This window comes from Pseudopipra pipra, chromosome 3 (genome assembly GCF_036250125.1).
Source record: "Pseudopipra pipra isolate bDixPip1 chromosome 3, bDixPip1.hap1, whole genome shotgun sequence".
Lineage (NCBI taxonomy): Eukaryota > Metazoa > Chordata > Aves > Passeriformes > Pipridae > Pseudopipra > Pseudopipra pipra.
Window position 1 is genome coordinate 57382504 of NC_087551.1, and position 16043 is coordinate 57398546.

General features: G+C 41.1%; 1 protein-coding gene across 6 annotated transcripts in view; it reads right to left on the minus strand.

The window, feature by feature from the left end:
• Nucleotides 1–15713, minus strand: part of ARFGEF3 (ARFGEF family member 3) — a 91373-nt gene extending 75660 nt beyond the window's left edge. For 4 of the 6 annotated variants that reach the window (XM_064649328.1, XM_064649327.1, XM_064649326.1 and 1 more), the window contains exons 1-3: nt 15248–15710; nt 14079–14130; nt 114–195 (exon numbers count right to left, since the gene is read on the minus strand). In XM_064649328.1, the coding sequence (XP_064505398.1) occupies nt 114–195; nt 14079–14130; nt 15248–15332 (219 nt within the window). In that variant the 5' untranslated portion in view covers nt 15333–15710. Of the gene's footprint in view, nt 1–113; nt 196–14078; nt 14131–15247 lie in introns of all 6 variants that reach the window. The other 2 variants (XM_064649329.1, XM_064649330.1) reach the window with 2 other exon arrangements.
• Between the last annotated feature and the right edge of the window lie 330 nt (nt 15714–16043).

The window sequence follows — 16043 nt, forward strand, 5'->3', positions numbered from 1 at the left end:
ACTGTTAGATCAACATGAGGATAGACACCTTTTCTGTGCTATTTTTCAAGAGAAAAGCCTAGCTTTCCTTAACACCCATTGCCTGTCAACACACCCCCACTCTAAAGCCATACCTGCATCCCTGCTAGAGCCTGTTGGGCCAGCTTCATGCTCTTGGATTCCAGAGCCAGTTGAAGAGGAAGAAGACACTTCTCCCTGAGGAAAATTAAAAAAAAAAAATGAGACGGAAAAATGGAACTAAAAGTGATATTCAAGTAACATTCTAGCAAGGCTGTATCACTTTCGGTAAGATCACACTTGCATACAGTAATCAAAGATAATTTCACAACTCTGTGAAAAGCTGGCATGTTTCTTCACACACTGTTAAGAATGGTCTTTCAACTGAAATTTCACAAAACACAACTGTTAGCCCTCTGTGTGCATGCATGAATGTGCAAAGCATAAAGACGGCATTGATTCACAACTCACTAGTGGTCTTTCAACCCAGCGTGTTGAACATTACACTTCAGTCACTTATCTTCTGCTTAATATTCAAGTTTCCAGAAAAGTGGTTTCATAATCCACCTTCTATTAGCTGAGTTTTAGTCCATGGCCTGCTCTACAGTACAGTGTGCCCTGTTGTGTTAGCTCCCTCCAACTATAAATGGCGTAGACAAAAGCAAATGGACACTAAAGAACTTGGTTTACACCTGAATTAGCATGTGCTATAACTATGACTTAGCTATACTTTGATTATAGAATAACAAAATTTTAATATTAAAATAAATTATTAATTAGGATATTATTTTAGATGTTTTTGACTCTGTGTTCAGATACTAAATTTATTTAATTTATTAATTTAAACACTGCCTGGAACTATGACTTCTCTTTTTACTCCTTGCTCCTTATCAGAGAAGAGCTGCAGCATCTGATGGACATGTAGTAACCACAAACCCTTTAAGCAAATCCTGCTAGTTGGCAGGAAACTCATTCCTGATCAGAGATGCTCAGCCTATGTCCAACTGCAGCTCCCTGAAGATTTGCACTTTATTAGGTTACATATCATAACAGGCACTTATCTGTACATAGAGTCTATTTTTCACATTTGTGTAGACATATTTGCTTATGGCAAACTATTTGTGCCAGAGTCTCAGTACTTGTCTGCATTGAAGTTGTCTTAAGGGAGCATTAGGTTGGATATTAGAAAAGGTTCTTCACCCAGAAGGTGTTTGGGCACTGGAACAGGCTCCCCAGAGAAGCAGTCACAGCACTAAGCCTGACGGAGTCCAAGAAGCATTTGGACAAGACTCTTGGGCACATGGTGTGACTCTTGGGGATGGTCCTGTGTAGAGCTAGGAGCTGGATTTGATGATCCTTGTGGGTCCCTTCCAACTTGGCATATTCTGTGATGGCACCCCAAGGAGCCCTTTTGGAATCACATTAATTTCCTCTCCATGAAGACAATTGTGTGCAAGGTAAGAAGAAAACAATTCCTTGAGACTCTTCTTACCCAACTGGAAATTCTTCCTTCATAACTAGCTAAGTAGAAACCCTAGGGTAGAGCAATAGTGATTACTGGAGTTTCAGAGGCATTGTCAAAGCTACCTAAACTCATGCACAGTCTGCCCGTAACCTACTAACCTCACTCCAAAACAGTAAGTCTACAACCTGAACCTTCTTTTTAAATACATTTAAATGGAGATTACCAAACACTGGCCATTTCACCTTCGGGGAACCCACCTTGTAACTCATTCAGTGGATCCTGGTTTGCAGAGGGGACTGATTTTCCATTCCAAAAACCAACTCTATCTTCAGTTTGTTCAGTTGTTATTCCTTTGTCTCCATCTTTCCCCAAAAAACTACAAATCACAAGCTACCCCAAGGGGCACAAACCTGCTATTTGCTCTTTGAAATGCAACCTCTTCCTTTAATGATAAATTAAAGACTTGAAAGTCACAAGCATGGCTCAGTTAAGCAATATAGCAAGCTTCTGTACTTGGAAAAGATTCTTGAGAATCTGCAGGTCTTAATTTTTACCTTCTTTGCAGCTTATGGCAACTTGTAAAAGGCCATTTGGCATAATGCTATGGGAATCTTCTAAAAAGAAATATGAATACTAAAGAACTTGAAGCAGACTACATGTATATCTTAAAATAGGTTTCTAACTAAAAGGTAAATATTTGCTCCATGATATATTCTGAGAAACAGGCAGGCGCAAAGCCCAATTTTTGCAGAAGTTTCTTTCTTGAATGTTTCCGGAATCAATTTAACTAGGACTCTTGAATCCTGTGAGCTTAGCATCCAAGACAGCTTGAATTACAGAACATCTATGAGATATTTCCTGTAAGAGTGTCATACAATCCAGACCTGCAGAAACTGCCAAAACATCTACTCCAGAGTTCAGATAGCAGTCCTCTAGCCAGTACAGAGCTGGCTACCACCTATGTATCTAATGCCAGCTTTGCTTAGACCTAAGAACATATATAGCCTGCAGGTAAACTGTGATAGCGAGGTGCCACAGCAATACATCTCTAATCCACAAATCACCTTTAAATGCTAACTTTTACATTATGACTGACATATTTCCTCTTTTAAAAAAATGTTCACTATCACCCTGTGGGGGAGAACTCACACTTGAAATTAGTAGATCAACAGATGCCAAAATAAGGCACCTTTGCATTAACCAGTACTCAATCATCCAGACACAGACAGGGAAAAAAAGGAAGGAAAAAAATCACAACAGTGTATATACTAACTGCAGGGATGTTAAAAGCAGATGATTATTTAGACCTCCATTTCTTCAGGGCTGAACACCACTTTTCTTTTAGGCTTTCTACAGGTTGATGCAACAGCATACAAACATTTTGGGCATTATTAATACAGAACAAACTTATTCTCACATTAAAGTGGATGGAGACTGGGAGGAGAGGGGAAAAGGAAGGCAAAAGTTACTGGAGTGGATCCAGTTCAGTTTCATTATAATGAAGACAGGTGGGAGCTCCTACGGCTTATGTGTAGCTACCCTGCACATCAGCATGTTGCCTACCATCTGTCATCACATACTGCAATGAGCAGAGAACAATGAGAGCCTTGAAATATGTCCCAAAATGAAGAATAAAAAATGATAAACAGGAGAATGGAAATTAGAACAGATTCAATTAGATGAACTCCTCATCCTTGCTAAAAATGTTTAACTGAAAATCTAATTAAGGTTGCTGTAGACTGTGTTCCCACTGTATTCTTGGAGAAAATGAATTGCCATTGTGTCATTTCCTGTTCTTGTTACACACTCAGACAATTAAACCTTTAGCATTTCCATGCTAGAACTATAAAACACCTGCAGAGATACCTTGGAATGTTTGATTAGCTTGAGCACTTTCCACACTTCAGTTTAACCTGCCATTTAAAAGCATCATCTGATAGCATGAGAATACAGAAGGACATGGTAGACAATTCTCAGGAGAATGGAAGAGAATGATGTAAATTCAGTCAGTCCCTTCTAAGGTCTACCATTAAAAAGCTGGATTGAAAAAGGACACACAAGAGAGAATGCAGACCAGAATTTGGTCTCAGAGTGCAATGAAGTAAGGGACTGAGGTTTCCTCTTATACCTTACAGCCATTTTATAATTCCACCCTGTTTTGAGTGATCCCACACCACTGGATCTCATTGCTTCTTGCACTGTCTGCCATTCTGTACTGTTAAGTTACAATTCATTGAGGTTTTGTAATGCTACACGTAAGACATTCTACATAAGTGGCGTTCTCAGATTAAGCTGGTGCACAACAATATACTTCAAAACACGGTTAAGAATGTTTTCCATTTACATAATGTATAGAAACTAGTTGCACACTGGAACTCTTAAATTGCACACAAGTGTGGACATACATACACATACAGTTTTAGGCACAAATGCCAACTTAACCCTGAATGAGATGAGTCAAGTACAACACAGAGGGAGGATGACAATAAGGGAGAACCTTTGACTTACAGAAGGGGAAGCTACCTGCCTGGCGTCAAGTAAAAAGCTCAGAGACAGAACCAAGCGCATAATCCAAGATCAGGCTGTGCTTCTGAGCTACCCACTCCATGACTGTCAACTTTGCAAACGCCAGAATGAATCATGAGAATAAATAAATAATAAATAGCCTTTATATTCAGCACACTAGGTTACAATGACCTTTCTAGTTGTCTGAGTTTGCCGTGGCTTATCAACCTACCACTTTCCCTGCAGGTCTGGAACACAGGGTGCTATGACATGTCAGCCAAACCAGACTGTCAAAAAGGTCAGAGAAAGACAGATTACTATTTGTGAGTAGAAAGATCATAAAATTTTTTTCCATTCTAATTGTAGTGAAGAAAGCCTTTAGTGAGAAGAGAATAATAGCTCATTAATTCATTCTCATGATAAAAACTGTAACGAAAATAGGAAATGGCCCAATCTTAACTCCTTCTTGTTAGTACCCGGAACACAGTCTCACAACCTACCTTTGGCTCCTTGACTTAGGGAAGGGGACACTATAGATGAGACATTTTTCCCTTCATGCAAATGGTGATAGCCATCTTATTTTTAATCCCATTTCTGAAAATTAAAGATTAAAAATAAGACATGTCTCTGTGTTATCTTCCTGCTGAAAAGTACATAGGGAAAGCAAAATTCAGAACTCCAGGGCCTTATCAGCATGCAATTTGCGTACCATAGAGCAATTCGCAACCCAGTCAAAGAACAGATAAGAATTTAATTTGGTGCTGTTGCCATTTTCTGATACACTGTTTGTTAGGCGGGATAACAGTCACAGCCAGAGTAACATCTATGATTGAAAGAGCTTCTCCATCTTGGCTGCTTAAAATGAACAGAGTAGCACAGAGTAATATTATTAGCCTCACTCAAGAAGAGAGTTGGCCCATGATGAAAAATAAATGGTAGAGATGAATTCTCAGAATTCTGGAGGTACCCATAGCTGTTACCCTTAAATAAACCAAACAGAAGCAAACACTGTCCTTACACAAAAGGGGATGATAACTTAGGTAAAACAAATTCCAGTGCTGTATATATGAACACATGTACGTATAAAAGTAGAAACTTCCTGTACGAGCTTAGAGAACACTGATAAAAGATTCCACTAACAACTTTCTGGTTTATAATAGAAGTAGTTAAAATCTAGAGGAGGAACAGTAAATAAATATATCCTTTTTCAAGCAACAGCTCTTCAAGAAGGGAAATTTTAAGTCCTTGCTCATATTCTACAGAAATTATTGATTTTATCTACTAGGGAAATACGATAAGAGTACAAAGAGTGTTAAAGTCAAGCTCAAAGAGAGGTTTGGAGTCCACAGTGCAAAAATATAGGGCAAGTTCTCCTGCCTCCACAATTCAGGAAGTCAAACTAGATGACAACACACCACTCCAGCACTAAAATTTGTGCCTCTGTGCAAGTACAAGTTTGTCATTAGTACTTATCCTATTCTAATAGGTCTCTAAAAGACAAAATCTGAAGACTTCCAGTTAGAAACCTCCTTTTCAAGAAAAAAAACCCCAAACCAACAACAATTTCTCTTTATGATGCTGTACCATTACAAGATGATCATGCACATTAGACAACTTGTTACAGTGCTACATAAGAATGAACAAGCACTCAGTGTTGCAGTTTACAGGTCCTGAAAAAAAACCAAAAACAGTTGGGAGACTGTTGTCATACTATGTAGATATAAATGCTTACTTGCTTCATCAGAGCCAAGATTTTACTCCAGTTACTCACAAGCAGAGAGACACTTGGGTGCATGTTTCCCACGTAAGAGATTTGCCTCTCACATAATCAGGTGAGGTTCCACATTTACTAATAACTAAAATTATGATTTCTAGCTGAAAGCATTTTCATTTTTCTGTCTCACCACTTGCATCTTATTTTTTTTAATTCTCATTCTTTTCTTCCCTACAGAGTACAAAAATCTTTGCTTTTATCCAGTTACAATGGAAGGCTTCTTTTCATCTGACTTGAGGTTAACTCTTCTTTCCATATCCGATTCTCTCACCTCAGCTGCTGACATCAGCTCTCTCTTGGAGTTCCCTCCAAGTCAGTATTTAATTTTTCCTTCCTCTTTGTTTTATGGATTCACTCTTCCCTTCAATCTATTTGCTTTTCATACCAAGACACAAAGTAATCACTTCATTCAACACTTCAACCAACCTGCCTTTGGAGGGAAGTATATGAGTTGCTTAGCAGAGAATGTTTAACGACACAGCAAAAAGGAAGAGAAGAATAATGTCTAATTATTTTAGATAGTTTCTTAGCTAGAATTTTAATAATTTTTTTCAACCTGGAATATTGAATGACACTGCAATTTAAAACTGCTTGTTATTAAAGCAGTGCGATAATGGCATTTCTAACCTTTTTTATTTACACACATTCCAAGATAAATGGATTTACCATTACAGAAGAAGCACAGCTCTACTTATGGAGAAGCAAACATAAGCAATTTAATCTTCCAGCCAACCTCATGCAGCCAAGGCCACAAAATTCATACAATTGTAATTAAGTAGCTCAGCACAGTCACTCAGCTGGAGAGCGCTTCTAAGGTCATTTGTTTCTTTGCTATACTGGCTAATAACATCTTGATTTCAACACAAACACAAAGTTCCTAGATAGGAGCCTGACAGTGTTGTCAAGATGAAAACAAAACAGAACAAAACAAAAACTATAAGCACAAGGTGTGCCTTTACTTGAGAGGAGAGGAAGAGAGACAACAAAAGATTCTACACAATATTAAACAGACAAGGCCAAAATAACAATCAGATGCTGCAAGTCTCCAAAGCTCCCCTCTCTCTGATACGTTATCATCACTCTCCCTAGAACAACCCTTACAGACTTTTGCCCTTTGTGCACAAGCTATCACAGTAACTCTGCTCTTAAGGAATTTCATGACATGTAAACCTTACAAGATCCTAATTATATAGCAATCTGTATCCTTCAGGTGATATTCTTTATTATAATTTGAAGTACAGCATGAAGATGAGGTGAGAAGCACAGTATCCATCCTTAGTGTACACCTCCTGCCCTTAAGTAGAGGACATGCTGGAGTGGCTCAGCCTACAATTTTGAAAGCTTATCAAACTAGTCCATGAAACTTCTCTTCCCTCTACTTGGTAAGCTTGGAAAGGAAGTTAAGGATTTTTCCCTGAAAATAACAAATAAAGTGTCTTATGAAAATTAAAATTCCAGCAAGAGAAGTTTTACAATGCTGGGACTAGGTAGAACTGAGGGAACAGAAAAGAGACATAGAGATACTAGAGCATAGAGAACTTGCACATTACCTTATTTTCTCCATCACGGTTGGATGGCCTACAGCGAGTTACAGAAGTTTGATGAAGAAATGGGAGAATAAGATACATTTCTGGTCATTACTGGTTACATTTTGAAGATCAATGCTGCAATCTGCAATACCATTCACCTTTCACAGCAGTTCAATGCTAAATCTTGACAGACCTAAGACATGGTTGTTGAAAATATCCCCACAGTTGCAATGTATTACGTAATTTTATACTCACTGCACCTCAGCATATTCAATTTCTTAAGCAAACAAACATTGAAGGAAATGAAAGGTAGTGAATTTCCTGCAGCTTTGTTACTTTTCATGGAATGTAAATAAAAGAAATGTCAGAAATTACTTATTATTCCCACTAACCCTTTTATTTTCAAAAAAAAGAAAAGTCGTGACTTGCACAGCATCATACAAAGACCACGGCAGAGTAAAGCATCATTCAGTAGGAAAACAGTCCTCTCAGTTTCAGTGGCACTTTTCTTCCATCCCCTGGTTCCTGCCTGCCCCCCCCAACAATATTTCATTCTCTAAGGCAATTATAAACAGCCTCATGATGTTTCTCATTTTCTTCTCCTCTGCAAGCACTAAAAGTAATCAAATGTTTAAAGCAAAGACTTTAAACACGTTAAATACACTGCTATCCCATTATCATCCTTAGACCCTCAGGGTAATATTTCAGTTGCATTTGTTGTTAGAAGTTAGACAAACAGCTAAAACTACGGCTCTCATCCTCAGCCCCACTCAGATGCTCTCCACTCCCATCCTACCAGCTCAATGAGGAAAATCAACTCTAGCCCAGCAGAGACCAGCACACAGTGGACTTTTGTCATAAATGTAGAACAAATTTCTAGAAGAATCTATAAAAGGAACATAGACCCAAGGCAGTGGCGACTATTAAGGTTCACTACCACAAAGAATGTCAGGAAGGGCAGAAAGATAGTTTCAGAAACAGCAAGCACTGCCCTTAAAAAAAAAACAAACAACAAAACCACAACAACAAAACCAAACCAAAACCCCTCACAACAAACCCACAGGCAAGTGTAGCAGAAATCATGCACCTTTGTCCATGACAACATTAAACCTTGCCTTGCTTGATACATTCATGAGTCAATAACCCTCGCTAGCAGGTTTTTAGGGACTTCTATATCTAGAGGCCTTTCAACACTTTTGAAATCTTGTCTTGACAGCAAGAGTTCAGACGTGCACTACAGAAACTACATCCCTTTCCTCTTCAATAGTGCTGTCTTTTCAGTCCCAGAACAGATGCAAAGTTTTGAAGAGATTATGTACCTGACCATCAGAAGGGCCACTTACATATCCCAAATTAAACATGCAGATTGATTCTACATTACACAGTGCCACATTGTCTTTCTAGACACTGATCTCCTCCCCTCACCTACTCCTCAACATTAGAACTGGGAATGCAATATTTTAAATCAAGACCAGTACATATACACCATTCAAAACACCAAACGGGCTACATAAATGCCCCCAAAAGTCTCGATTTAGGCTGTAAACTGCCAACATAAGAGATGAAGCTCAACGATCCACTCTGCAACTAGAACCTCTTCTTGGCCACATGCCTGCCAAGGAACTCATAATCACTTGCTGAATGCCAGACAACGACCATGTAATGGTTGAGCAGCACGAGTCACCCAACAGTCACACTCAGGAGGAAAGCACAGGAGCACTTAATGCCAGGTGGTTGTGAGAGCAAGAGCTGGAAAGAAAGTATTTTAAAAAAGCAAAAGAGTAAAATAGAGAGTGATATGCTAAAACCACTCCTCAGAGACAGCCATTCCTCCCCTCACAATCACTATTTCTGGTCGGGGATCTGCTATATGTATAGTTTTTCTCTCCCAGCAGAAAGAAACTAATAGAAAATATGAACAAAATTAAGAAATGGGAAAATACAAAAATGATGAAATCATAAACATTTCTTCACAATGGAGAAGCCAAAACACATCTCAAAGACTCAAGATTCTTTAAGTGGATGAATTACCTGCAAAGCTAAGTGGATTGTAAGTCTCGATAGCATTGATTGTTTGGTGATGATCACACCACAATTACTGCTTTTATTATTTGTTGAGTACATGTAATGTAAAATGAGTGAGCATGTTGCTTTATTTAAGAGTTTATAAGCTATATATTTCTCAAGAAGTATGTCAAATGCAAAGCTAGAGATGTAAAAATAAGCAGCAGATTAGAAGTACCACTTTTATTCCCAGATGCCCATGACTATAAAAAAAAAAACGCAAGGAGGATAGATATGTCAGAGTTCACCTAAGTTTAAGACATATGTTTGTTCCTGACAGCTCTTCATCACATTGGCTTACTGAAGTTCCCAAACTGCCCTCAAAAACTAGTGGCAAGACAACTACTACTGGGACACAAACAGAAGAGACAGGACTGGATGTAAGCTGGTTATTACATAGGACCCTGCTCATCACTGACTTCTGACTTTCCAGCTGTAATCTCCAGAAATACTGATCATGTTTGAAAGGCCAATGTGAAATACAAGAAGGATTCAAGTGAGACTTTCTGACACAGCACATGATGTAACCTGCATTCCTTCCGAAAAGAAGCTCCCTCAGAAGTCCCAACCAACCTCCTCTTAGCAGCACTAAGTCTGTGCTGGTAAGAAGCCACTAAGTTTTACATAGCCTATAAGGTATGACTTAACTTCATAAAGCATTCCAAGAAACTCTGGTAAACCCAAGTTTTTTCAAAGCGGTATGTGACTGGCAAGCACTGTCTAGCCTCTTATTTTATTCTCTGATATGGTGATAATCCTCCAGTTTAATGAGTATTAAACTGCTCTGATCAAAAATTCTTTTTTCAAAGCTTATTTTCTTGTGTCTGTTCAGTTACCCTTAACAGGTCATATTTCGGCCTCTAAAATCACAGTAGAGGAACTGGCCGGGGATTAGCCAAGAAGAGAGCCTTATTCAGTGTATATTGTTGGCCTTAGGGAAGAATTTGTCATCTTGAAAATACTGAAGTAAACAGAGCCCAACTTAGCAGCAAACAACTGTTTGCTGGCAGACAACTCTTAAGCTATTTTCTGTGTGATCAATTCACCAATTAAAACACGAGCACATCAATTCCTTTTATCTAATTCATGATTTAAGTCATCCATCAAGCCTCCTTAAGGACTTAATATATATCCAATCTTTACAACTCCTATTCAGAGAAAAATATCATCATACGAGGCAGGTAACAAGAGACTGGTTACCAATAGATTATGTGACTCTCCCTCCTCAAGAATTCACAGAACATCTACAACAAAGCCTTGAACAGACTTCAAATAATTTCCATCTTGATCCACTTTAATCTTTGTTACTATCCCAGACCTTGCCCAATACTCTGATCATAAGCTAAAAGGTCCCAAAAGTCACACATATTCCTATCTCAAGGCAGAGCTGACAAGACTCTGTGGGAAACTCCGTATTTGTTGGAGATTTCTATTTCTGTAGGAAGTGAGACATTTAAATAATGCCCCTCACTAGAATTAATATGCAAGGTCATTAAGTGGGATTTGGATTCCTAAGTCCAATTAACATCAAAGGAAGTGGAACAGCAAAATAGTCTCATTTAGTTCCCTAAAGATATACCCAACAGATCTCTATCAAACTAATTAAAGAATGACATTCCAGGCTGAATGTCCAGTCACTGGGACTCCTTTGGGGCAAATGTGCTATGTAAACTGCTACCAGACAAGTGCTAGAAATGGCTCCCATACAAATGCTGAAGCTAAAGCCCCTAATTAACTGCACACACATCAGAGAACTATAATGTGGTCTGCCTGGTGTTCAGTAACAAAGGTCCAACACAAGAGAGGAGACTATGGATAGGTCAGGAGCAAACCAGAACACAGAAATAATCTACCTCAACACTATTTGTGGAGACAAGTATGTAGCTGATATAATACACGTTAAAAAACCCTTGAACTCAAATGGGTCATAGTCTGAGGAAATGCAAAAAGATACCTTGTCCTCCCCATTCTCACACTAGGATCATGATCTTACAAGAAAACATTATGAAGAACCTCTAGTCATCTGGAACTGGGGTGTCAAAAACAGCAAATGGCTTTTCTTTTTATAATTAAAAAAAAAAGTGAGTATACAGTTTACACACTCTCATTCTTGTGACCAGTCTTCATTCTTCAGTTCTAGAAGGAAAAGAACTTAAGCAAGGTCACAGCCAACCTGTTAAATGGCAACAACATCACAACTCATTAGTGGAAGCAAGACACTGCTCTGTGGAGAAACAGAACAATACTGACTAGAGTACTTCTTTGATTCACTATTTTTTAACCAAGCCAGTATCTATCTCAACTGGACATGGCAGCTCATAAATCTGTTCTCCATCCCTATGCAGTATGGATGTGCCCTAGATCAAGAACTTCCCAAAATACCCTGTAAAGAAGTGCTGATGTCCTTTCTTTATATCTACTATATTCTAAGGACACACCAAACTTTACTACTAAATAGGCTGGAACATCCTCCCCCCACATACAGTACTCAAAATTCAGCTCATAAATACATTTTTTCCTGAACTTTTTGCCACACTGCCTTTAACACCTGCAGTACGTTGTTGCTATGGATCGCAGATCTGAGTTGTGGATTAGGGTTAATTAATGGCAAGATTCACTCTAGTTCTAGTATTACAGAATATTCCAGAACACATTCTCGTGCTCTGTTACTACACTCAAAAATATTATAGCAGAAAGTGTGAAGCACAGATGCAGATTCCAAGTGGATGAGCAGCCAGAGGCTGACCTGCATTACAGCAGGTGATACAACCTGCACCTGATATAAGTCGAAAGCAGGAAAGAGGCATGGTTAGAATGTCTCCATCCTGTATCTTGGCTGTATTTCTGGTCATAGCTGCCACTTTACTTTCAAGGCTATTCTTTTCTAGTGTTAGGAACCAAGCCATTAGAGTGCTGCTCTTAACTAATACCAAGCAAAGAAGAATTTTTATCTAATTTGCACATCGTGCAGGTGAACTCCAACCCAAGATGTAGCTCAGTGTCCTGATCTGGAGCCTGGCTGTAGCTTATTATCAGAGAGGGAAAAGTAAGTTCACCGACAGGTCCCACAACGTCTGAGGATGTGTGGCAGAGACTTACCAAGGGCCCCACAACAAAAGCTTTTACTTAAATTCTCCCGTGTACCTTCTATTTTGCAAAACATTCAGTAATAATGAGTGCATTGTTACTGACAAGTCCAACGTTAAGAGTTTACTTCACATCGACACCTGTGAAGGCTTTAGCTTTATTTAAAACGATTAGGATTTACAGAGGAAAAAACGCCCCAACTAAACAAATACATCATTAAGAACACTGGGGGAAGAAGAGAAAAAGGTAGACATATCGGTAAAGAGGTAGTAGGCAAGTGAAACAGGAAGTAGTGTGGTAATAGCTAGTTAACTAATTCACAGGGAATGACAATAGCACTTAAAAAGAGAGACCATAAAGATAGAGGCTGATAAAAGGGAAGATGAAGAGCCAAGTGTTCTCCAGCCACGGTGACAAGTAAACATAATTCTAAGGGAGCTACTGGGAATTAGCCATCCAGCTGTTTCCAGTCTATGCTGGAGATGCATGTGTCTGGCATTGGTTATGTCAGACCTGTGCTACATCCATCCCTCACTTCATTGAGGCCTTTTGTGGACTAGAACTGATAGGATTTTAGAATGGCAAAAGAACTGCTCTTATATCTTTCCTATTTAGTGACTGCTTGACTGAGAGTAATATTGTGATAAAAAAATGGCACCTCTGTCAGGAGCTCATAATAGACATCGAGGAGGACTACAGGACAGGCCACACATCCAGCAAAACTCCTATATACTCTTTTATAAAAACTCAATCATCTCTGACTAAAGTACTTCTGAATAAAAAGGGGTACCTTTGCATCTGATAGACTTCAATCAATTTCTTCCATGGATTTGTTGAGGTGCTTTTTGCACTCATGTAATTTTTTAGCATCCATTATGTTCTTCAATAAGGCAAGCCTAAATATTTCACATCTGAATGATTAGGCTGTGTGAAACAACATCCTTCTGTTTTAAACAGTGTGCTTGCTAGTTTCTTTTGATGATTCTCAATGGTTCTGTCAGAAGGGACAATGAATAATTTTGCATATCCACTTACTCCATAACAATCAGAATTTCCAAAATGAGATCTTGTGCACGTCCCCCATTTTATAGGTGTACAAATGGAGGCAGGAAGAAGGAAGAAGGAAGAAGGTTTACTCAAGATAATCTAGTAGGCTAACAGAAGAAGTAGGCATAGAAACTCAAGATAATCTAGTAGGCTAACAGAAGAAGTAGGCATAGAAACTGCATTATTTTAGTTCTTAGTCAGTGTCCTAGCTACATAATAACTTTTCAGTTTCCAGAATTTTTATTTCCAGTAAACAAAAACTGACTTAGATTTAAAAGAAAACAAACACACTGAAAAGACTGGGAAACATTATCGTTTATACTGAAAGCTGTAATTTAGAAGGAAAACTCTTCAGACCGTCAGGCAGCCCTCCTTTCTAATCAATGTCACCACTATACATACCCATTTTAACACATTTCATTCATGACCAGAGGCCAAGGGATCATCAGAAAGTTATCCGCTACTATCAGCATAGACACATATATCTACAAACTAAAGAAATCACAAAGATTCAGCCCCCTCCCTTGTTTACCTCACTTTTAATTCAATTTTTTGCATCAGTTTTACAAATACTGACAGCTCCACAGGATTCAACATTAAATGTTCTTACCTTAGCTGATATGGAGGTATCTTGATAGCAGCATCAGGAGAATCCAAGGTTTCTGTATAATCAAAGGAAACAACAGGGCTTTTAAAAGAAACTTCTGAGTTCAACCACAGTAGTACATCTGGCTGCAATCTCTGAACTAATGATCCTAAAGTTTACACCTACTTCAGCTGATAAAACAAAAATCACTGCTGCTCCAAGTCCACAAAACTTTGCATAAATTTGTCAGGAGCCTGAGTGCCCAATGAAAAGACATGGAGTACCATCTTTTCCACTTTCACATATCAGCACTTCGGCAGCACAGATACTAAAACTGGAACAGTATATGGGATATTTGCATGGCTTCTGTGCAAGAGTAACACACAGTTAATGAAGCAATCCATGGAACATCAAGATGAAAGGCCAGTAATAAGACAGCAACAGGTATGAATTATCACAGAATGCTGTAGCTATGTATGGAAGAAAAACAAAAATTTAAAGTAGTTGAAAGTATCACAGTTATGATGATGTAAGTTAGGAGTCTTGCTGACAAGTGCTCCAGGTTCCTAGCATCAAAAAACACTTCAAGTCACAAACAATCTTGCAAAATGGGTGGATGCTGAAATGCATCTAAGCTTGTATTCCCTTAAAAAATGAACTCGTTATACTGATCACTTGCATTATACAGCAAGGATAAAAGAGCTCATGGAATCCAGTAAAACAAAACTCCTAGCTTTTAAAATAGATTCCCAAACACAAGCCAGCAGTAAAAACTATGCTGGATGTTCGGTTTTTTTTACGATGATTTAGGGGAAGGAAGATGATTTAAGGAAAAGACAGCCCCCCCAGAACATACAGGGAAAGTGACAGCTACTGATACCCGTATCTGCCTGGCAAGCGCCACGAAACAGACCCAGGAGGTGGGGAGGGCGAGGGACACGGATATCCTCCGGGACCGGTAGCAGGTGCCACGGCCTCTTCCAGCAGCGCGGAGCTCCCAGGCATTTTGAAGAGCCCGAGGCGCTCCGGTCGCTCCCCACTCGCCGGAGGCTCAGCGGCCGGCGCGGAACAAGTTTGCTGAGGTCTCCCTGCCCCCGCTGTTACAAAACCTCTCCATCACCGGCTCCTGCCCCGCTCCGCTCCCCGCGGCAGCCCGGCCGCGGCGGGGTCAGCCCGCGCCCCCCGCCCCGTACCGATGGCCCAGGTGCAGCTCTCCTTGATGGCCCTGTGCTTGCTCCCCGACGCCTCCTTCTGCAGCTTTCGCAGGATTTCTTCCATCTTGCCTCCCTCGGGATCTTCGCCTAGCCGCGGGGGAAGAGAAGCAGGCGGCGAGCAGGAGGAGGAGGAGGAGGAGGAGGGCGGTGCGGGCGGCAGAGCCGTGCCGGGGCTGCCCCCGCCGCAGCAGTGCCTACGCGGGAGCGGAGCGCGGCATCCCGCTGCCGCCCCGCCGCCGCTGATGAATCACGCCGAGCTCCATGGCGGGGACACGTCAGTTGTTGCCGCTGCGGAGTCCCTCCTCCTCCTCCTCCTCTCCCACCCCGGGCAGGCCCCGGTGGCGCAGCGGGGCTGGGGCCGGGCCTGGCACTGCCCACGGGAGCACAGGGACTCCCTTCTCGGCGGGAGGGCGGAGAACCCTTGGAGCAGGGCCGGCGCCGCCAGAGCCGGACCCTGCGGCGGCAGCAGCCCCGCGGGAGGCGCACGGCGCGGGCAGGCGGGTCGCCATGGCGACCGGCGGCGGGGGGCGCCGGCAGCCCGGCCTGCCCGCCCCCGGGCAGCGGGAGGGGCCGCTGGGGCCGCCTGCGCCTCGGGCTCCAGCGTCCAACGGGGCACTCCCGGGGTCGGGCGGAGGTGCTGCTCCTGGTCCCGCCCGGCCACCCTGCTGCTGAGCGCGGCCCGGGACTGCAGGGCAGGATTCCTGCTCCCCAGCCCTGCCAGCCTGGCTCTCCGCTCCCGGCAGCGCTGCCGCAGCGCAATCCCTCCGGCCCGCAG